The sequence below is a fragment of the Pristis pectinata genome, chromosome 7 (assembly GCF_009764475.1).
Source record: "Pristis pectinata isolate sPriPec2 chromosome 7, sPriPec2.1.pri, whole genome shotgun sequence".
NCBI lineage: Eukaryota > Metazoa > Chordata > Chondrichthyes > Rhinopristiformes > Pristidae > Pristis > Pristis pectinata.
Genome location: NC_067411.1, coordinates 84,606,786 through 84,631,137, shown reverse-complemented (window position 1 = coordinate 84,631,137; position 24,352 = coordinate 84,606,786). Strand labels below are relative to the sequence as shown.

The following is a 24,352-nucleotide window of genomic DNA, read 5'->3' as shown; positions in this document are numbered from 1 at the left end:
GGCAGCTATGTCCTTCAGGACTTGGCTAGCTCAGTTAGGGGTAGTGCTTTGATTACTTACAAAGAAACCTCTGACTATGTGTTATTTACTTTTTTTCCAGTTATAGCACTGTTCCCAATATCGCTATTTCCAAGTGCAAGAAAAAATTCAGATCTATATCGAGTATTTACATTTTTTCCATCATATGTAACTACACAATGCTCTTAAGTGACTTTATTTTGCTGGAGATAAAAAAAAACATAAATAAGAGTTTGCAAAATTCTTGGTTAAGCAATATGATCTAGAGATTTTCATGAGTGGGTCAGCAGAGCATGCAAAAGAATGAGTACAGAACTTCAGTTTGCTCTTGGTGAACAATTTTGTAGAAGTCTCCATGATTTAGATATTCTTAGAGGAAAACAAACAAGATGGAAGAATCAAAATTATTCTGAAATGGTCTTACGAGCTAAATAGAATGCTACTCAATGCTGTAATCTATCACAGCAGAACACACACAGAGGCCAATGAATCAAAGTAATGTATCAAAAAGGGAAAAGCAGAATTGTATTTATGACATAACATTTTAAGTAATTGCAAAATGCCCAATTTTTCTGTAGGAAAAAGTCACAGACTTGCCCGGGTTCATGAAAAGAAGCTCTGCACCGGGTTTTGATTGCAAGGTTGTTCGATGGTCTGTACACAAAAGAACACAAGAAAATAGGAACCAGAGTAGGCCACCAGGACCCTCAAGCCTGCCCTGCCATTCAATATAATCAAGGCTGACCTATGCTGTCCTCAACTCCTCTTCTATGTCAGTTCCCCATAACCCTCAATTCCTTGATCTTTCAAATATTTATCTATCTCCACCTGAAGTAAATCTAATGAGCTGGCCTCCACCACCCTATGAGGCAGAGAATTCAAGAAATTCACTAGCCTCTGAGAGAAGACATTTCTATGCATCTCAGTTTTAAATGACTGGCCCCTTTATGTCCCCTTGCTTGTGACTCTCCCAGGCAGAAACTGACAGAAAATTAGGCGGAACAGGATAAAGAGAAAAGTGAAGATTAGGCTTACTTGTTGCTGTACTTTGCCATTACTTTGCAGAGTAGCATGGAATATCTAAGAAGATTTGCAAGTCATTTAATTAAATAGTATATTAAATAATGCATTTAATTTTATCAGTTAAATTGAATTTCCCTGCATTCTAAGTCACTTCATTAATTTAAGAATTTATATTATAACACTGATATTGGTTACAGAGAGTTAATGCTCAATGAAATAATTTTCCACCATTTCAAATTACCAGTTTTTAAAAAGATACATAGTAGAAATAGTAGTATCAGAAAATTCTCAAACTTGTTTTCCATTTTGATTTTCCTGAGTTTTTAATCCACCATGAATCAAAAAGTACCTTAAATAAAGCAGGTGCATGAGAAACCCAACAAGTACAACAGCCTGAAATCTTCACTAGCAGTTTAGGGCCATCTGCAATGTTGTGCTATGCTAATCATCAGCATTGCTGTCAAAAACAGCTCTCACTTTAGCACCAGCACTGTTTTGTTAGAAGAGGCATTACCACACAAAAAAATGAACAGCCTGGTTAACAAACAACGTTAGGTTTACATCTGGCCTAGAGTGAGCTGTGTGAGACTTTCATGGAGAATCTGGCAAAACAAGCACAGGTTTTGCACAATACTAAAGTACTTTATGACTCTGGTGCTATAAATTCACCCAACAAAATAAAGATGACATTTTTCATCAGTCTTTATATTAAAGAATCATTTTTTTGTATAGATAGAGGACAGTTTATACTGCTGGATAATTCCCACTTAAAAATCTTTTCTGTGACTGACAGAAATTGGTCTTCTATCTATGGATAACTGAACAAAGCAAAGTCTATGTTTTTAATTAAACTATTTCAAACATACATTGATTAAAAAATTGGAAATTCTCTAATAACAAGCAATAAATAAGTTTCAAATGAAAAAATGCAATGTGCAGGAGCCACCAGTGAAAGTGAATCACCAGCAGGGTTTTTCCAGCACTTGATTTTAATCCCAGCTAACAAAGCTGGCACACATGTCTGTGAAAGCTCATTCTGACACACTAATTGTGAACAGGTCTGGACTTGAATGCAATGCCATGTCAACAGCTGGTGCTCTTCAACCGGAAGAAATGAGTTCAAACAGCAGGGTTGCTGCATGTCAGCTACTGGACCAGAAAAAACCACAACAAATGTGTGTCCCTGCCACAACTTATGTACTGTGTACAATATGCAGCAGATAAATCTCCTTCCAGTCAATGAAATTTTGTAAAGGAGACAAAAATTCTCCAAGTTTCTTAAAATCTGCTGAAGTATCAATAACTAAAGAATTCTGAAGACTAAATTTATTTCTTTTCTCTTCATTGTGGAACACATCAATGGATACCAAACTTTGGTATAGACAACTGATGAAGCACAAGTTCTGACAAAGTGTGACCTACAGGCCTTTATAACAAGGGGGCAATAAAAAGCAAAAAAACTGCAGTTGCTGGAAATCTGAAATATAACCAGAGAATGCTGGAAGTACTCAACAGATCAGGCAACATCTGTGGAGACTGAAACTGACTTTACATCGACATGAAGCATGAACTCTGTTTCTCTCCACAGATACTACCTGATTTGCTGAATATTTCCAGAATTTTCTATTTTTATAACAAGAAGGGAAAACAATTTGTAATTAAACAAACCTACACATTTAGGAAGAGGCATCTAAAATAAATACATTTATTGTTATTCATTATTTCAAACTATGGTTTGACATTAAATAATTTTAAAGTAACCACAATTAAAATGTAAGCCAGAAGATTGCTTGCCTTACTCTGCTCTGCTACCCTTGCGTGACCGGCAGAGACTGGTACAGAGTAGTGCTGATGTGATCAGGTAATTCTGTGCCCCCTTTTGCAACCTCACAAATAGGGAGCATGCAGATTATTGCTGCTTCTCATTCACTACATAATGCTTTGCTTATGAGTGGGTCCGGCTTCATGCAGTCTGTAAACATCATGGGATAAATGGTTGATGGAAATTTGCATGATGAGTGAAAGAATATCAAATATGTTTCAAACTCATATTAGTATGCAGAAATTTAATATTTCATCATCAAACAACATCTGGGATTTGACACTACTAAAAGCGATTATATTACTTGCAGCTGATGCAGCACTCACGTGCAGCTCTGCTATGTGCAAAAGAACTTGCTGCATTTCAGAAAATGCTGTTTGTCAGACAACAGTAATAGTGCCTGTAGTTAATGAAAGAAAGACTCAGCTCAGCTCAGCTCATTAGGCTCAGTGCAAAAGTGCTTCTGTGGTATACACAACAGATTTATCGAGACTTAATGGAAAGTGATATTGAAAACAGTCACCAATGCTTCATTTATACACAATACTCCAGCCAGAATGAACAAGACCGGAAAAATTATGTACTTTGTTTTTTATTAGCTGTAGTTATATAACCCTAAATCCTCATTCCCATTTATATAAAAAAAACACAGGGACAGCTCAACTCTGGAACTCACTCCCAACCTTATTATGGTCAGTTTTCTTCCCATGTTCAATAGTCTTTAAAAGATACTTTTCTTCAACCAAGGAGAAGTCAGCCAGATGGAAAATATAAAGCTGTCTAATTAATGGCCCCAGTTCCACCCCACCATCACACTCATTCACTTGGCTAAAATCATTTTCACATTGAACAATTTCTATTTCAACTCCACTCACTTTCTCCAGATCAAAGGAAACTTGCATGGTCCTATCTTTTTGCGGGATATTTGGAAGTCCTTATTTCAGTCCTATCCTGATCCCCTCCTTCAACTCTTTTTCTGATGCATTGATGACTGTATTGGTACTGCCTCGAATACAACTGAAAAAATTCATTACTTTTGTTGACAATTTCCTCCCAACTCTCCCTTTCACATGGCCTATTTCTGACTCTTCCCTTTCCTTCCATTTTTCCTTGTCATCCATTACAACACCACAGAATTTCATAGCTATCTCAATTTTACTTTCTCTCACCTTACATCCTGCATGAGATTCCTTTCTCCCTCGCCTCTTTTGTACCTGCGCCAATAAAAAGACATTCCACAAAGGTTCCTGGTCCCTAAACAATAATGTCCTCTATCATAATAGACAGAGCCCCTGACCACATCTATTTACCACATCTCTGTTCCTCCCCCTTCACCTCCTGCACAGAGTTCCACTAGTCTTTACATTTCACCCCACCAGTCACCACTTCCAATGGATCATCCTTTGCAAATCCTACCACTTTCAATAAGATTCCACCATTATTCACATCTTCCCCTTCCCTCCTCTTTCAGTATACTGAAGGGACTATTCCCTTTTTGACTCCCTGGTCTGGCAGCCCTTCTGTGCCCAACAACCACTACTTTTCTTATGGCATTTCCCTATGCAATTTCAGGAAAAGAAACACTTGTCCTTTTACCTCTTCCCTTCTCAGGGCCCAAACATCCCTTCCAGATGAAGCAGAGATTCATTTGCATTTCATTTAATCCAGTGTGGGACCAGAAATAATTACAATACACTAGTGTACTACATTTGATGCTGACAATGTGGTCTCCTCGACATCAGAGAAACCAACACACAGACTGGGAGACCACTTTGTGGAGTGCCTACATTCAGTCCACAGACACTTCAAGTTGCCTACCAGGTTAATTCTCTATCTGTCTCCCACTCTGGTCCATCTGTCTGTGACCTCCTGCACAGTTATGAGGTCCAACATAAGACTGAAAACTGCACCTTACATGGAGAGTGGTAAGTAAGACTGAAGAGCTGCAGGTATGAATCGCCATGTGACACTCTGAAATGAGGAAATGCAAATTAAATGGTTTGAAGAGTGCAAAAGCAGTGAGATCGGAGCTGCATGTACACAAACCTTTCATGATGATGGGACAAAGTGAGAAGACTGCCAGAAAGCATATGGTGTGACAGATGTAAATCAAATGTGGCTTCTTTGACACATATGTTTTGGTCCTGTCCTCTTTTGGAAAAATATTGGAAAGATATCTTTAACATTATTTCAAATGTATTTAAGATTGATTTACAACCTCATCCTATTACTGCAATTTTTGGTTTACCAAGGATAGATTCTGGCCATTTATTTGCCTCTGCTAACTGTATGATTGCCTTTGTTACATTAATGGCCAAACGATCCATTTTGCTTAAATGGAAGGATCCAATACCCCCTACTACTTTTCAATGGTTCTCTCAAACTATATCATGTTTAAACTTGGAAAAAATTCCGGGTGGTACTGTTGATCCTTCGCTTAAATTTGAGGAAGTTTGGAGTCCATTTATTCAATATTTTCACATGATACAGATCCCCTTATAATAACCTTTCAATTTAGAGGAACGGAGTTGATGACATAATATTACTCTGTTTCTATTGAGAAATTTTAGTCCAGTTTTTTTTTCCGATTTTTTTTTCTTTAGCTTAGTTTGGTTTGATATATTGTTTATAATTTTTCTTATTGTTTTGTTTTTTTTTCTTTTTTTATATTTTATAATAAATCTTCTTTTATATTATATTCATTCACTAACGGATCATTAGATCTACAGATGTTTTTTATACTCTATTGTTCTTTATGATTATCCATGTCATGATTGTTCTCTTGATCTCTTTGTATTACATGTATAAACATTGAAATATTAATCTGTATTAATTTGAAAACTAATAAAAAGATTGAAAAAGAAAGAAAAAGCATATGGAATCTTTGGCTTTATTATCAAAAACAAGTCGTACTAAACCTTTATTAAACAGTGGTTAACACTCTGCTGGTGTATTGTAATTATTTCTGGTCCCCAGGTTCAGGAAATAGGTCCTTTTCTTGTTGAGTACACAGGAGACATTTACCAGAATAGTGTTAAGGTTGAGGGATTTCTGTTATGTGGAGGGACTAGGGTTGCTCTCCTTGAACAGAAAAATGATGAAGTTAAAAATAGTAAATGTTTTAATACCGTATGTAAGAAGACACTGTTTTTAATAGTAGAAGAGGTATTAACCTGCGGACTTAATTTGCAAGATGTGTTGCAAAAGAATCAACAGCGACTTGGGGAAACTTTTTTTCTAAAAAATCAGGGTACTTTGGATTGTGGTGATTGAAAAGGAGATGAAAATAAATTCAAAACAGAATTGGAAAAAAAAACTACAGAGTTCCTGGAAAAGAGCAGAGGATTGTGATTAGATAGCTGTACCAAAATGTACCTATGTTGACACTGGACCAAAAACAACAACCTGTGCTAAACCCTTGCCTCATGCATCTCTCTCTGCTTTTCTTACCCATTCTGTATTTTCTATCACTGCATAAACAAGTTTAAAATTTCAATAAGAAGTGTAATAGAGAAATGCAAATTAGTAGTACACCATATGACAGTGTTTTTAATTTTTTACTTTCTCTTTATTAATTTTGAGTAACCATGATGTTTTACTGCAAGATGTTCCGGAATATTACATTTAGATTTGCAGTTTAAAAGGACTGCTGGCTGAGCTTGGAATATGACTTGGGGTAATTTTAGAATTGTTATTGTTATCTCTATCTGTTGGACAACTTTACAAAAATAAATCTGATATTTGAATTTGAGTACAAAGGAGAATACAAAAGCCTTTAATAAACAACTTAAAAAAAAACAAGTCTTTCAATCTGTGAGTCTGGAGGAGTGTTTGATTACTGGGAGTTACAAATCAGGATCTCATGCACAGCAACACTCAGCCAATTAACTTGCATTCAACTGTGTCTCCTGGGTGCCTCTACAAGAAATATCAGATTGTTACTGGAAAGTTTTAATAAAAAATTTTTTGGACTGTTTTTGTAAAAGTGAACTTCAAACTTTTTTTTGCAGTGAAAAGCAATTCTAAATCATTTTGCATTCTTCTGGAAATTCGACCCAGCGCAACCAGGCATGAGTCATCCTTGTGTTGCTTACATAATCCCCAGTGTAAAACTCTGCACTGTGATGACTGAGGGAGGAATAGGGGTGAGGAAAAGAGGGGGAGCTGCTGGGGATGTGCTGAGATAGTCATGGAGGGTGACGGATGAAGTGACTCAGAGACATCTTTGCAGCCCGTGTGGTGGTTGGGGGCTGCAAAGAAAAATGAAAAAAACAACCAAAAAGTGTATCACTTAATGTTTTGCTAAAAGCTCTCCATGGATAATATTGTGTGGAATTGATCTAACTCTGCATGTTCCACTACCAATATATATATTAAGTAAATAGACAAAACTTATAATGGAGGAAGTAAAGTTAGACATGGATAAAATCAGAAAGGTAATGGAGGAGAAATTTTGTTCCTGGAAGGCTAACACTTATTATTCCATTATCAACCATGACCAATATTCACATGCTGCCTCCAAATTTGTGGAAAATGACTATAAGATAAAGGTTGAAAACTGTTACGTGACAGGTGATTTCTCATTCTATCTTCTAATGACTGCAGACAGTAGTTCAGAGAATGGCTTTCTGGCCTCTGGTTCAGAAGGTCCTGAGTTCAAATCTGAATCCCAGGATTTGAAGACAAAATCTAGGCCACCACCTTAGTACAGCACTGAAGGAGTGATCCACAAGCAGAAATGTGACCTTTTCAGATGATACGTTAAACCAAGATTCCATTAACCCTCTCAGAATCTATATTCCTATTCCAAGAAGTTTTCGTCAGTTTCTTGCTTCAACCAACTTCACTCAAGTATCTGATCCGATCATTGTCACATTGCTGTGTGCAAACTGACAGCTGGATTTTCTACAATTCAAAAGTATGTAATTGGCCCTAAAGCTCATACATTTCAGTACATTAATGTCCTTTTTTAAGCCTTCAAACTCGGTTTTTCAATTATTCCTGCCTTTCCCTATTTTATTGATGGTCAGCGATCATCAAATCTTTTCTTCATTCTCTCTAAGCTCCAAATACACTCCAAATCCTGCATATTCATCATCATCCCCATCTCACCACTACTCTTATCATATTGTTGTGTTCTGGTCAGTTCCAAGTCATTCTTCGCCAGAATCTGAACATTACACAATTCCTTGTTTCTTTTACTGCTCATACAGATCTTCTAAGGTCATCTGAAGACAAAAAAATTATCATGCAAAATATATTTTTGAGCTGTACGATAAAGCCATTGAGAACCCTTATCTTGGTGGATTTCCTTTTATTCAGACAATGTGAATGGCAATATTGTGATCCCATACTCCCAGTGAAAAGTTACATTAAAGAGATATGATTGAGATCTTTTAAACAATCAATAAATTCTGTTCAAGTGGACGAAGGTAGGTATGGACGGATTGAAGGCTTTCATAAAGTTGCAAAAAACAGTTGAATTATGTGCTGGAAAGTACTTTGGCAGAGCCATCTGCCTGTGTGACAGGTTGCCAAAATGTGCAGTAAGGGTGGCTTTCTGCAAGCCTTTAAGAAGTGGGACAAGTTCCATCGTATGTAAGACCTCTTATGCTTATAGATGGTGAGTGATATCACTCATTAGTCTCCTGGTGAGTGTTTGATTATCCATGAAATAAAAATTCCTTAGAATTATAATCTATAGTACTTATCTCCAAACTCCCTCCTCCGAAGACAAAGAGGGCAATGAAGGAATGGCAGTTGAAAGTGCCCGTATGTTACATCATTTTAACATGGGGAAAACTTGTCTTTTCCCTGGCTTTTTATTTGTAGGCTAAAGAAACTCGGGTACATTTTTTCTCAATGTCACAGCAAAAAAAATTATTTAATTTTCTGATGAAAATACACCCTGTCTGTGAACAGTTTTTCTCTATTAAGATGTACTAAGTGACTTTTTTTCTATCTGATCATTAACAGCAAGCCACACTCATTAGTTGTATGACAAGAATACTGGCATAAAACTGATTATACACTAAGCACTGAATATCAAGTACCAGGAACATGCAACAGTGGTGATAACTATCTTTAACACTTTGAAGAAAACTAACCTCAACTTTCTAAGAATCTGCCAAAATAATTACAATTATAATTCAACAAAATAATATAAAGCTAATAAACTTTGAATAGATCCATTTGGAAAGACTTCAGATTTGCTGTTTTCATGGTCTAGCAATTATTCTACACAGTCAACCAGTGAAGGAGGGTGGTCCAGGCTGTGTGCAGCAATATTGAGTTGGGTGGGTCTCATAAGACTAAATGTAAACAAAAGCTTTTCCTCCCTGGCACAGCCTCAGGGAGGAAAAGTTTAGGGAGGTCATGAGTCATGGGTTGAGAGAGGACTGGGAAGGAAAAGGCAGCCCTGAGATTCATTTGGGGTCAAGAGGTAAGGAAGAGAAAGGAAAAGAACATCAGAATCTCAAAGGTGAGGCAGAGCTTTGTGTGTGGTGGCAAATTAATAGTGATCAGCAGGACAAAAGGTTCAGGGCCATGATTGGTTGCTGGGGCCCATTCTCATGTACGAATGATTTTTAGGTGCAATTTGACACCAAAACACATGTTCAGATGACTCCATCCATAATATTCCAAGTGCATTGAGGATGTGCAACCAGTTTAGCATGCTACAAGAAAGGAACAGTAAGATTTATGGTTAAATTCCCTCACAGAACACAAATAGAGATACAATCCAGTCACCAGGCTCCTCAAGCCTGTCCCTGCCGTTCAAATCATCATGGCTCATCTGTCCCTCCTCTTCTGTAGCAGTTCCCCATAGCCCTGAATTCCTCAATCTTTCAAATACTTATCTATCTCCACCTTAAATATTTCTAGTGATCTGGTCCCCACCATTCTCTGGGGCAGAAAATTCCAGAGATTCACTGCCCTCTAAGAAAAGAAATGTTGAATGTCAAATGTGCTTAGGTTAATTTGGTCAGAGTGAAAATACACACTAAATCATTGTTGCATGAATAGGAAACACACATAAATCCAATCCATAAATTTCAGTCTTGAGAGTCTGAAATAACATGCAAAACTCCTTTCCACGGCTTTCTTCACAAAAAGTGAAAATAAAAATAAAACTGCAGAAACAAAAACAGAAAATTCAGCAAGTCAGCGGTATCTGTGGAAGTGAAACAGAGTTCAGAGCCTAAGATCTGAAATGTTAACTGTTTTTCCAGAGATGCTGCCTGAACTGCTGTATTTCCAACAATTTGGGGTTTTGTTTGATTTCCAGATTTCTGTTTCATCCAGATTGTAACACCCTTTCATGTTTTGATAATAATGATGCCTAACTTTTTTCAACAAAAGGGTATAATGGAATCTCACAACACAGAAACAGGCCCTTTTGACCCATCTCGTCCATGCTGACCATGATGCCCATCTACACTAATCCTATATCCCTCTAAGCCTTTCCTATCCAAATACCTATCCAAATGTCATTTAGACATTGTAATTGTTCTGCCTCTACCACATGCTCTGGCAGCTCCTTCCTGATAACCACCAGTCTCCGTGTGAAAAACTTACTCCTTAGATTTCCTTTAAACTCCTCTCACCTTAACTTGGGTGTCCTTCAGTTCTAGATTCCCCCATCCTAGAAAAAGATGCTATCTATCCTATCTAAGCCTCTTATAATTTTATAAACTTCCATAAGGTCATCCCTTAGCTTCCTACATTCCAGTGAGAATAAACCTAACCTATCCAATTTCTCCTTATAACTGAAGCCCTCCATTGCAGGCAACAGCTAGGCGAATCTCTTCTGCACTCTTTCTATTGCTATCATATCCTTCCTGCAGTGCAGTGACCAGAACTGTATACAACACTCCAAGTGTGATCTCACCAATATTATGTACAACTGCAACATGCCCAACTCATATTCAATGCCTCGGCCTATGAAGGCAAGCACACCAAATACCTTCTTCACTACCCTATCCATCTGTCTCCATTTTTAGGGAGCTATGGACTTGTACCCTAAGGTGTCTCTGTACATCAATGCTCCTCAGGGCCCTTCCATCTATTCTATATGTCCTACCAGAATTTGACTTCCCAAAGTACACTACCTCGCCCTTGTCTGGATTAAGTTCCATTGTGGTTCTGTTCTTGTCCTTACAGAAATATAAAGGACTAGATCTTTTCATGACTGGCAAGTAGTCTGAGCCCCCCAGTCACAGAACACAGAACAGTACAGCACAGAACAGGCCCTTCGGCCCACAATGTTGTGCTGACATAGCTAATCCCTTCTACCTACAGAATGTCTGTATCCCTCTATTTTCCTCTCATTCATGTGCCCATCCAAGCCCCTCATCTGTCCTTTGACCGTGCTGCTTCTTCAAGCATGGCCCAAGATGCTGCCTCAGAGAGGCTCCTTGCAGTGATTGGAGGGGCTTATCTTAGTCTCTCCAAGTACATGGCTAGCTACAGTCCCAGGGTGGCTTTCACAACTCCTGAGCAGTGAAGTACAGAAAGGGCGAGGAAGGGACAAAGGTGAAAAAAAACAGCAGATGGTGGAAATCTGAAATAAAGGCAGAAGACACTGGAAATGCTCAGCAGATCAGGCAGCATCCATGGAAAGTGAAACAGAGTTAACATTTCAGGTCAAGGACCCCTTATCAAAACTGGGAAAATGTGAAAATAGATTAGTTCGAAGTTGAAGAGAAGTTGGGATGGATAGGGCATAGGGAATATCTCTGATAGGGTGAGACCAGGATTGTTGTAGGGATAAATTGTGGAGATCATTTGGGCATTGGTAATAGGGGCAGTTGAAGAGAGAGGCAAAATGAATAAAAGCGATGAGATGAGGCCAATCACAATAAGAATACAAATGAGCACATAAAGTTGCGAAATGTGGGTCTGTAGGACATGTCCAGCAGATCAGCTGTGCGACTGAAGGAAGAAAAAGTGAGTCAATATCACAGACGGATGGCTAACAGCAGAAATGACCAGTCCTGATACAGAGGAAGTGAGTTGTACAATTTGATATTAAATACAGAATATCCCCAGATTTCAGATGAGGTGTTGTTCCTCAAGTTTTCTTTAAGCAGGGGACCACGGGCAGATAGGCCAAAGTAGAGAATTAAAGTGGCAGGCAACAGGGAGCTCTGAGTCACCCCTGTGGATAAATGGTCAATCTACATTTGGTTTCTTAAAATGTCTTTCCTTAAAACATCCACAGTTTTTTTTGATTTTCATGCAAGTTTCCATCATTTTGTTTTTTTTTCAGATCTTCAGTATTAAGCATTTTGTTTTCTTTAATCCATCTGAGCTTTATTTTTGGAAGTTCTAGTCATGGGAATATGAGTTTTAAAAGCATATACATTATGGTAGCACAGTAGAGCTACACACTATCAAGAGATGATGGAATACTCTAATAAATTCATCTTCCCCATTTAAAGAGAAACACTTCTTCATGCTACCGTACAATGCAACTTTATGCATTTACAGGATATTGGTATCAAGGCAGGATTAGCATTTATTACCCATCCTTAACTGTTCTTGAATCAAGTTGCTTGCTAATGTATGCACACGTGAATTAGAACTAGGAGTCATCCATTCGGCCCCTCTAGTCTGCTCCGCCACTTAATATGATTGCGGTTAATCTTAATGTACCCTCAACTCTACACATTCCTATCTATCTGCAGTAAGCTTTCACCCCCTTACTTATCAAATGTCTAACTGTCTCTGCCATCAAAATATTTAAGGACTCTGCTTCCACTGCCCTTTGAGGAAGAGAGTTGGAAGGACTCGTGGCTTTCTGAAAGGAAAAATAACATCTCATTCCTTTCTGAAATGGGTGACCCTTATTTTTAAACGGTGGCCTCTAGTTCATTCTCCAACGAAAGGAAACATCTCCACATCCACCCTGTTAATATCTCTTAGAATATTACGTGCTTCAATTAACTCCCTTTGATACAAGCTTCCCCTCTCCAACCCGCCTATTCCTAGTAGTGGTCCATTAAGACATTCCAGAGGACAGTTAAAAGTCAATGACTTAGCTCTGGATCTGGGGTCACAAACAAGCTACAAGACAATAATGGCAGATTACATCCACAGGGTATAGTAACGAATCAGGTGTGTTATACAACAATCCAGTAGTTTCAAGGTCACCATTACTGATTTTAGCTTTCTATTTCATACTTATTTAATCAAATTTAAATTGCCCAGTGGCTCTGATCAAATTTCCAGCTCACTGGTTTTTGGACCATTGGTCAAGGAGTATAACCACTACCATTCATTGTCGTAGTGCATAACTGCAGCCATTTCCACATTTAAACCATCTCATTCCCATTAACCCCTAGCTTACTTTCGCATGCGAAAACCAGACAGGAATGGTGGTGGTGGTGGGTGGGGGTGGGGGCAGGGAAGGTAGTGTTGCTGGGAGTGGGAGATCAGTAAACTAACAAGCACTCCAGTGTGTTCATGCCTGTTTATTATCATATAAAATATGGGTAATTTCAAAAAATGAATCAGTATGTTGAGTGAAACTGGAAGTGTCTTTTTCCTCAGGACACTATTAAGGAGCTGTCTGCATTTCCAAATGATTTGAAAATGACTTGGGTGTTAAATTTAGAAGCTTGTTAAAATTACATTTCATTTTTTTTTACTTCAAAGAGAGAAGCTATTGAGAGATTGATTACAGCAGATGTGCCTTATTATTTATAATGAGAATTCCAACATTGGCAGAATATGCTTATGTAAAGATTTATTTATACATCTCATTGCAAAGCTCAACCTTGTCTTTCTCAGATTGTAATTTTACCTGAATTCTGTTTTACAAAAATTTGAACACAAAATTGAAGTTTGGAAATCTTTTTGAAGTACACAATCAAAGGAAAACCATTTCCATGTCTTCATTCTTTTACTTGAGAAATGTGTTGGCTGAAAGAGCTAAGAAAGGCGTTGAATTTATTTTGAGTAGCTATGCTTTAATTTGTTTATACTGAGAATGTAAAACTAATTATTAATGCACACAGTAAAAGTTTTTGTATGGGAATTAGTTAATTTAGTTTGAAAGCAAAAAATCTGGTGCATTGTCTCTCAGAAGAGATCTCACACTGCCGTTTCTAAAGACTTTTATTGCTGATATATAATTGTTGATCACTTCACCAGTATTGGTATTGGTATTGGTTTATTATTGCCACTTGTACTGAGGTACAGTGAAAAACTTGTCTTACAAACTGATCGTACAGGTCAATTCATTACACAGTGCAGTTACTTCAAGTTAGTACAGAGTGCATTGATGTAGTACAGGTAAAAAAAAATAACAGTACAGAGTAAAGTGTCACAGCTACAGAAAAAGTGCAGTGCAATAAGGTGCAAGGTCACAACAAGGTAGATCGTGAGGTCATGAGGTCATAGGTCATAGTCCATCTCATTGTATAAGGGAACTGTTCAATAGTCTTATCACAGTGGGGTAGAAGCTGTCCTTAAGTCTGGTGGTACGTGCCCTCAGGCACCTGTATCTTCTACCCGATGGAAGAGTAGAGAAGACAGAATGTCCCGGGTGGGTGGGGTCTTTGATTATGCTAGCTCCCTTTGGCAATACTACAAGAAATATTAAAAATTAGAATGAATAATTATAAATTAAGTCTTTTTTTGGAGTGATTCAGGAAAATAAACTGGATTCAAATGGGCCTGGCTATTTACAAAGAAGTATGTTATCTGTAAACATTTTTTCTTTTTCTGACATAATTTCCTGTTACAAAAAGTGGAGAATGGAGTTCTTTTCAGTACAACTGTAAAATGTTCATGTGGAACAAATATAACAAAGAGAAAATCATTCTTGTCTAACAAACTGAAAGTTGATGAAACCATTCAGCTACACCAGAGAGACCTGCAGGAGGTATAGGCTATCACTATGTTTCTGCTGATCCAAGTTGCAGCTATCAGTAAAGTAGAAAAACTCCCTACACAAGAATCTTGTTTCATCCTTATGATTCCTTTTGGATATCCGTGACATCTATAGGTATATGAACTAATAGATGATTTAGCATTAATACAGTTACAATCATTAAGGATTTCTAGTTAGCACATTCAACAGGTTCCAGCTGCTCGCAATGTGTGAGTAATTTGTGTGACAAGATTTCCTTTATTCAAAAAAAGTACTCTATGTCTATACTATTTCAACAGCTATCTTGTGTGAGTATTCATTCAATAAAAATAAATAGATTTCCCAATATTCTAGAAAGTCACAAATGGTATCCACATTTTGAAGTTGTGCAGATTATCTAGTTTCCTGATATTTATGTTACTTGCACTCTTCATCCTTTTATTGATCTCTTCAGTATCCAAAAAAGAAAACCCATGAATTTACAGAGAGTTTTACATAAAATTGAGATGTCCAAAAGAACTTTACAGTCAATATAGTACTTCAATGTGCAGCAAATGTTACAATTTATGAATGCATAATACAAAATAGATTCTATCTTTACCTGTCCTCATTAAAACGCCGTCCAATAAAGACTTTACACTTGTCAGCTGGAAGGCAGGCAGCCAGCAGAGGCACAGTCCGCAGCACTCGACTCTCCTGAGTTAAGAAAACAAAATTGCGTTAGGAGCTTTGGGCCTTTAAATTTGACAGCTTCATTCTGAAATTCCAATCCACAAACCCATTCCCCAAAACTGGAGAATGATGTTCTGATATTCATATGAAATATATTTGAGCCTTTGAACATCAAGTATTTCCTATTCAATGTGAAGATGAGGAAGACATTCTTCTCAATCAATTTGTTGCAAATTCAACTGTTCACAAGAATATCAGTAGAAGACACCACCATTTGGCCTTATCTGCAAGATCCATCATCACATTGAGGTCACATTCCATCCTGTTGCTACCTTGTCCATTTGGATAGATTCAGAATCGATCCACCAACTCAGTTGATAATCCATGAGTCCTTTAAACCTGATCTGCCATTCAACACAACCATTTCCCTACACTTTTCTAATATCCCTTTATTCGACCTGTGTTTTGTATGAACATAGTGATTGAGCTTTCATGGTCCTCTGGGGCATAGAATTAAAAGGATTCACCATCCCCTTCGTGAATAAATTTCTCCTCATCTTGATCCTATATAATCTGCTCTTAATTCTCAATCTAATCCAAGACTCACCCTCCCTGCATCCAGCCTGTCAAGGCCTTTATGAATTTTGCAAGTTTCAATGAGATTTCCTTTCATTCTTCTAAACAGCAGAGAATACAGTTCCTGTCTACTCAATCTCTATACAACAAAATCACCATCCCTGGAACTAGTCTAGATAATCTTTACTGCATTCCTTCTCTGGCAAGAAGTTCCTTTCTTAGAGAAAAAGACCAAAACTGTACACAATACGCCAGGTGTGATCAACACAATTGCAATAAGATTTTATTACTCCTGTAATCAAACCCTATGATCATAAAGGCTAACAGACCATTTGACCTTCTAATTGCTTGCTGTATCTGCATGTTGACTTTCAGGGACTTGTGTACAAACACACTTTTGTCCCTTTCGACATCAACACTACCCCATTTCTAAGCAAGTTACAATGCCTCTGAATTTCTGTTGTGTACCAAAATGAACGACCTGACATTCTTTCCCACATTATATTCCGTTTGTCATGTTCTCACCCACTCACTCAATTTGTCCACATTCTCTTTACATCTCCCTCTGTACTCATAATCCCATTTAGTTTGACACTGTCAGCAAACTTAGAAATGTGACATCTTGTTCCATTGTCCATATTGTTGATACAGATTGTGAATGGCTGGGCCCAAGCACCAATCTGTACGGTATCAGTTTATTTCTACTCAGCTTTCTATATTCCTCTATTGTTGCCATCAAGACAGAAGACTAACATTGACTCAAAAGGACTGCAGAAAAGGATCTCAGGAGAAGCACCAAATACACCTAAAAGTGGGATGCTAAGCTGTTGAGGTTACAATATTGGACCATATGTATGCTGAACAGACGCACAACCAACAGATTACATTTTCAGACCTGACGTGACTGTTCTTGAACTGTAGCAAACTAGTAAAACACTATCAAGATGAGATTATTCCATGAATAGTCCCATATACAATGACGGTGGAGCATGGCATGTCAGTGCAAAAGACAAGGCTGACGTATTTGCTACCATCTTGCAAATTGAGATAAAAGAACTGAATTCCAAAGAATAGTTGAGAGTAACCCGACATCAACATTTGGCTGAAACTGAAACAGAAATTCTAGAAGAACTCAGCCAATCAAGCAGTATTTGTGGGAAGAGAACCCGGTTAATATTTCAGGTCAAAGATCCCTCATCAGAAATGAGAAAGAAAGAAAGAAAACAAGTTGGTCGAAGTAGAAGGTGAGAGAGGGCAAGGAGAGGAGATAGTACAATATTTTTTTTGAAAGACAGCATTGCTGAATGTGCAGCATCCTCTCAGAGCAGCACTGAAGCATCAGACTAGATTTTTGTGTTTACTTCTCTCAAGTGGCACAGTTACCAGCTGAGTCACACCTTACACCAGGTCAGATGTGGTGTTGTTTCCTGATAAATGCAGTGTTCAGTTCCATTCACAATTTCCACATTCTGTACGGCACACAGTAAGACTAGGGCAGTATTAAAGACTAAGTTACTAAGTGGCAAGTAATGTTCTTGTCAAACAATTGTCAGGAAAGATTATCTTGAGAAAGTGAGAATCTCCTTGATATTCAACAGCATGATCGTTGCCAGATTTCAAGCTTCTGCAGTTATTTCTGATTCCTTGTTGTTGAAGGAGCGAGGAAAAAAAAATTGCACAAAGGCCCATTGTTGCTTGCATTATAATGGGAGGATAATCTGAAAAGTTTGCTGGTGCTCTTGTGTGTCGTGCCAGAAGGTTGCAGCGAGTGCATTAATATTCATCGCATGTTCCTTAGAAAGGAGCAGAGGGAGAAAAGTCAGAAGCTGGGTCACCTCAAAATGCTTTTGCTCACTTTCTGTAAAGAGCATTATTGGCAGAAGTTCACCTGCAGGTGACCTGGCTGTCCCTTCAGCAACATTTGACCATGGAGGAACACATATTGTCCTTTTGAAGAGGAGTAGTGACAGACCTTACAAGGTCATCTGGCTGACGACTCTCCCCCGGCTCTCTCTCCTTGACTACACTTTCTTTTTCAATCTTTTTATTAATTTTCAAATTAATACAGATGAATACATATAACATCAGTAATAACATTGATATAACATCGGTACAAAGAGATCGGGAGGACAATCATGACATATATAGTTATAAAGAATAAAAAAATATATCCTAGGCCCCACAGTTTCTTAGTAAATAAATATATTACAAAAAAAAAGAAAAAGATTTATTATATAAAAAAACCCAAATCAAAAAAAAATTATAAGTAATAAAACGAAACAAACTAAAAAAAAATTTCAAAAGAAAAAAAAAACTGGACTGATATTTCTCGACTAGAAATTTAGCTAATGCAAGAAAAAGGAGAATGAGGTTTGATGATTCTTCAATAAAGGTGTTGCCTGTTCCTTGAAGACCAAATAATTTTTCTTCAATGACATATGAGCAATGTCAAACATAAATAGCTTACTACCATAGCCCAGGATAATTTCAGGTTGATTTTTATCTGCACTCAAATACTTTCTTTTAATTCATTAAGGGGATACCGGTGTATTGGCAAATCCTATAGTTATTCCTGAACAATAACTGCCCTGATTTTTTTCAAAATGTCCAAAACACATGATTAATTTGTTTTCATTTAAATTGTGCTTTGCCTTTAAAGGCTTGCTAAACTTTTCACCTTGCCACCGATAACACATTCAGTCCCTAAAATTTGCCTCAAAATAGTTAAACAATGTCAAATGTCTGGAAGGGGTTAATGATATTGTAAATCATTGCAGCAGGTTTCTTAGCAGCAGAGATAACCACACTTTATTATGAGTATGATCAAACATAACTGGCAACGGATAGGGAAACCAGTTATTAACATGTGCACACATTTTGTAGTAACTACACCCAATGTACAGCTTGGAGAGACTGAACTGATTCATGGTTTCCTCTTGCCCTTTCCCATAGTCCTATTTCTGCTGACTTATGTCTCTTCACACAACTTTACTCACCTCTGCTGGATGCTGAACTATGTACAGGCATGTGGAGACATTCAATGGATGAACCGGTAGGAATGGGCAAAGGCAAACCTTCTGAGGACGGCTGTAATGAGGATGACATATGTTAGTCAAAGTGTATAAAATAACACTCAACCGAGAGAGGTAACCCTTAACACCAGGCCGCAGAAGCATTACAGCTATTTACTTACATAACATTTTCAAAGCACTCATCACATCCAGATTACACACTTTGTTGAACTGTGGCTTAGCATTTTATATAATCTTATAATGAAATATATCGTGACTTTCACATACTCAAGATGCCTCAGGGCACTTCAAAGAAAATGACAATATATTTGAAGTGCAACTGGTATTGAATGCAGGAAATGTGGCAATCAAGATCAAAAAATCTGAGTCAGAAACAGAAAATGTTGGATACACTCTGCATGTCAGGCAGCATCTGTGGAAAGAGAAATAGAGTTAATGTTTCAAGTCAGAACACCTTTGTCAAAACCTTTTTTATTACAGGACTAGTTCTTAGCGAGTGGAGTACTGCAAGTTCAGAGGGTGAGAGTGAGTGAGCGTAATGGAAAAATCAAGGTGGTCAATATCCCAGCAGCAGTTAGCAATGAAGAGATCTAGAGAGGGGTCCAGGTGAATTGGGAATTCTAAAGATGCAAGGTACAGCAAAGGGGTACGCAGATAGATTTCATATTACATATGACAGAGGAGGAGGACATTTTGGCATAAACATTGGAGTCTATGCCAGACCACAGAGCAATCCCATTCTCCACGAATTTTCCTTGTAACCTATTCTTCCACACTTCCGTCAACTTCCCCGATTCTACCACTCACCTATACCAGGAGCAGTTTACAACAGGCAATTAACCTACCAAGCCATACCAACGTCCAAAATCCACACACAGAGCACCTGAGATCAGGATCAAACCCAGGTCGTTGGAGCTGTGAGATAGTGACTCTACTACCTCATCACTCTGCTGCCGCATTGATCTTGGTGGCACTGAGTGAGGCATAATATTGACTAGGATTCTTGGAGAGTTCATATATTCTTCTTCATCAATTTTGTGCTGTCTTCCACGACACATGAGCAGAATCTTGGTTTTAATATCCCACCTGAAAGTACAGCCCATCCCTGCAGTTTCAGCAAACATTATGTGCTTAACAGAGACATGAATATTATTATTAATCTAAGATAGACAAGTGAGAATTTTGCTATTTGAAAAGTCAAGGAAAAAGAGTGACAGAATTTTCTCAGTAGTGGCTCATCTCATTGATTGATATACCGTTAATCCGTTGGAAAGTAACACATAAAAGCAAGGACCATTCTGTAACACTGGGCTGCAGTCAAGCAGTAAATGGAGAAACTTACCTTTGTTTCTCATCAGAAGGTGGCCAGATTGGCAAAATAACTTACTGATGGCCACCTGAGCACCTTCTAACTGCCTGCTCGCAGACAAAGCCTGTCCCTGGCCACACCAATGGAAAATTGAATCTCCTGGCTTTTGTGTTGACACACTGCCCCACTATCAAGTATGCCAGCTCCACTGAGATATTTAGTGCAACTGGTCAACTGAGTAGCCCATTCTGGGAGTTCCAGGTAGGGGGTGATTTTACTGAACAATGCCCATATAATTGTTTTCCCAGAACCCCCTCTGGGGGTGTAACAATTTTATTCCTCAAGAATAATAGCCAAGTACAAATCATATGTTGTGTGATTCAGATAAAATAACACAAACTATCCACTTACACTGGTGATCAGCATAGAAGCAAAATTTCATTTAATGCAGCATCATTATTGATAATTTTCACATAACATAAGCTCATTTAAAAACTGTTATCTCAACTAGTTCTCTCCAACCAAATAAATTATTTCAATTTATTTTTAAACAGAAATATGAAACAAAAGAGGAAACGAACACAATGAAAAGTTGTTCCAAATAAACATTATCAACAAGTTAGCTTCAGCATAAACAGCAAAGGTCAGTTTGTAGTAAGGATTTGGCAAATTAATTAAAATAAGTTGAAGTGTGTATATATGCAAGATCAAAATGCATGCTAGCTACAATTATTGTTTATAGAATTACGACACTAAGTTTCATTATTCGTATTAATATTTGAAAACATGGGAAGTCAATATTTTCTAAACTTATCTTGTTAAAATAAATTGCTTGAGACTTTAAACTTGTTTAAAAAATTCCCTTCTCATCTTCTTAAACCAGCATCCAGAATTGTAGATATCGCTTGACAAAAAATTATAACATGGAGAGAGGCCACTTGGCTGTTCAGCCCACACTGGTGTTGATACAAATGGTGTTTATTCATTGGCAGGATAAGCACACCAATGTTAGTGCTGTCTCTGCAAAATCCTCACATGCACTGGAAAGACTAGCACACCACTGTCAGCATCATTTCCTAGGCCAACATGCCCAGCATCGAGGCTCTAATTATATTTAGTCAACTCTGATATTTATTTGTGTGTCTAATGCTAGACTTCGGAAACAGACACTATATTCCAAACTCTACCATGGTATGGGATTATTAAGAAGACAGAGGAAATGCTTCAAGGAACCTCTTACCAACTACAGGATATTCCTGGGCCATGTTTGAGCAAACGGATGATGAATGAAAACAGTTGATGGAAAATAGTTACAAGCCATTTTAATTCCCCTCCCCATCCCACACCAACTGGTCTGCCCTCAGCCTCCTCCATTGCCAATGCGAGGCCAAATGCAAACTAGAGGAACAGCACCTCACATTCCATCCAGGTAGTCTACGACCTGACAGCACAAAATTGAATTCTCCAATTTCAGTTATCCTGCTCCCCCTCTGTCCCTGGTCTACCCAGGTCCTTTTTCACACAATCTTCTTTCCAAGCCCACCACACACCCTGAGCTCCCTATCACCCAGCTTCTTTCCCCTCTCCCACCTACTGCATTAAGCATCATCAATGTAATTTCAGATAAGCATTTAAGGTAAGCATTTCAGATTTACCATATTTATTCCAGGGATAAAGGGGTTGTTTTATGAAATATAGTTGAGTAGGATGGACTTATACTCAGTGGAGCTTAAAAGAACGAGGGGGGATCTTATTAAAACAGATAAGTTTCTGAGTGGACACAGAAGATACTGAGAGGACGTTTCCATTGTAGGGAAATATAGAACTAGGGGGGCACAGTCTCCAAATAAGAGGTCAGCCATTTAAGGTAGAGATGAGGAGAACTTTTATTTCCTCTCAATGGATTGTGAATTTTTAAAAATTGCTGACAGCTGTGAAGGCAGAATCATTGAATATATTCAATGCTGCAATTCACAGCATTTTGGCCCATTGGGGAGTCATTGGGAACAGGCCAAGAACTGATTAGCTTTGATCTCAATTCTGAATCAGATTTATCATCACTGACTTAAGTCGTGAAATTTGTTGTTTTGCGGCAGCAGTACACAATGCAAGACATGAAAGTTACTGTAAGTTACAAAAATAAATAAATAGTGCAGAAGAGGAATAACATGTTAGTGTTCAGGGGTCATGGACTGTTCAGAAATCTGATGGCGGAGGGGAAGAAGCTGTTCTTGAATCGTTTTGTGTGGATCTTCAGGCTCCTGTACCTCCTCCCTGATGGTAGCAACATGAAGAGGGCATGTCCCGGATGGTGAGGGTCCTTAATGATGAATACCGCCTTCTTGAGGCACTGTGATGGGGGGAAGGGTTGTGCCCGTGATGGAGCTAGCTGAGTCTACAAACCTCTGCAGCCTCTATCGATCCTGCACATTGGAGCCTCCATACCAAGTGGTGATGCAACCTGTCAGAATGCTCTCCACCGTACATCTGTAGAAATTTGAAGAGTCTTTGGTGACATACCAAACCTCCTCAAACTCCTAATGAAGTAGAGCCGCTGGCGTGCCTTCTTCGTGATTGCATGAATGTATTGGGCCAAGGTAGATCCTCTGAGATGTTGACGCCCAGGAACTTGAAGCTGCTCACCCTTTCCACCGCTGACCCCTCAATGAGGGCTGGTGTGCATTCTCCTGACTTCCCCTTCCTGAAGTCCACATTCCTTGGTCTTGCTGATGTTTTTTAATGACAGAGCAAGCACAAGGCGTCATATGGCCCACTCCTGCTGCTATTTCTTATGTTGTCCTCAGGTAAAGAACTTTTCATCAAAACTGAAAAAAGTTACAAAGGTAACAGGCTTTAAGCAAGAGGAGGGGAGGTAGGAATGGAACACAAGGGAAATGAATCACATGAAATTAAAATAAATAAAAGATGGGTTCAGATTAGCTGTTATTGGATTCCATGTGTCAGTCTTCATCTGACCTCTGCACTTCAACTCCTGCACTCTTTCCGCCCACTATCTGCTTCTCTAATCATGGTCTTTCTGATGAATCTCTGCCTTCAGGTGAACATGGAGTTGTTTCTTTTCCCTTGAGGAATGGTGGAAGTTCCATTTCAGGAACACCTCAATCTCATGTCATTCTCATCAAAGCAGTACTGGTTCTTCTTGGTAGAGAAGCCAAGTTATTCATGCATGTCAATTATTGTGGAACTGGGGCAGTCCACATGCTGGATAAACCATGCAGCTTCTGTAAATTGGGAGTCAACAGATTGCCCGTGAGGCACTGTCAGAGAAGAGCTATCTTTCTGGGGTTCTTGAGAGCTTCTACACTGACTTCCTTGCAACAACATTTCTGTTGACACTAATGTTTTGATGAAGATAACATTGAAGATTTGCTGTGATCACTCCAGCTGTCATCCCTGCCTCTCATAACATAGATGATGCCGACAACTTGGTGGTCCATCACTTGAATGACAACATCATCTAACAGACCAACAAACACCAGTGCCTGGACTGGGGTTGTTGCCAATGAGGTCTTGGGACTGTCTCATAACATGATGTTGGTTATGACAGGACTGAGCTCCAAGCATTTTGTCAGGAAAACAACCTTGCTGAAGTTTTACTTCCCTACTCCTTCCTTACTGATCATGCTTTGCAGAAGAGTTGCATCTTTTCCCACCCAGGAGGATCAGTCTACCTACCTCTGGGAAGCAGATCAGGAGTTTTTCAGGATTGGAGTAGAAGTCCTTCTTTTACCTCATCTGTAGCTTCCAGGGTTGAGACATAACTACTGATGACCATTGCGTGCTGGTTCTATGTTAAAGTGAGCCAAAGGATTATGAGACATGCACTAATTCCATAAAGGGATCTGCTGATATGCCAGGCGAGCTCATTCTTATTCGTGAAGCTCTGTGAAGATGACATTCCTCTGTCAGTTTGCCCCTCCAAAAGAAGGCATATCTGTCTTGTTCTTTAAACAGTCCATCCCCTGCCTCATGATGATGTCAAAGCATCTTTGATTTCATAT

General features: G+C 38.5%; 1 protein-coding gene across 1 annotated transcript in view; it reads right to left on the bottom strand.

Annotated features, from left to right (window-relative positions):
- Positions 1-19,874, bottom strand: part of dtwd2 (DTW domain containing 2) — a 70,824-nt gene extending 50,950 nt beyond the window's left edge. Inside the window, exons 1-3 of the mRNA XM_052020652.1 lie at positions 19,867-19,874; positions 18,986-19,076; positions 15,343-15,437 (exon numbers count right to left, since the gene is read on the bottom strand). Coding sequence (XP_051876612.1) covers positions 15,343-15,437; positions 18,986-19,076; positions 19,867-19,874 — 194 coding nt within the window. The remainder of the gene's footprint in view (positions 1-15,342; positions 15,438-18,985; positions 19,077-19,866) is intronic.
- Between the last annotated feature and the right edge of the window lie 4,478 nt (positions 19,875-24,352).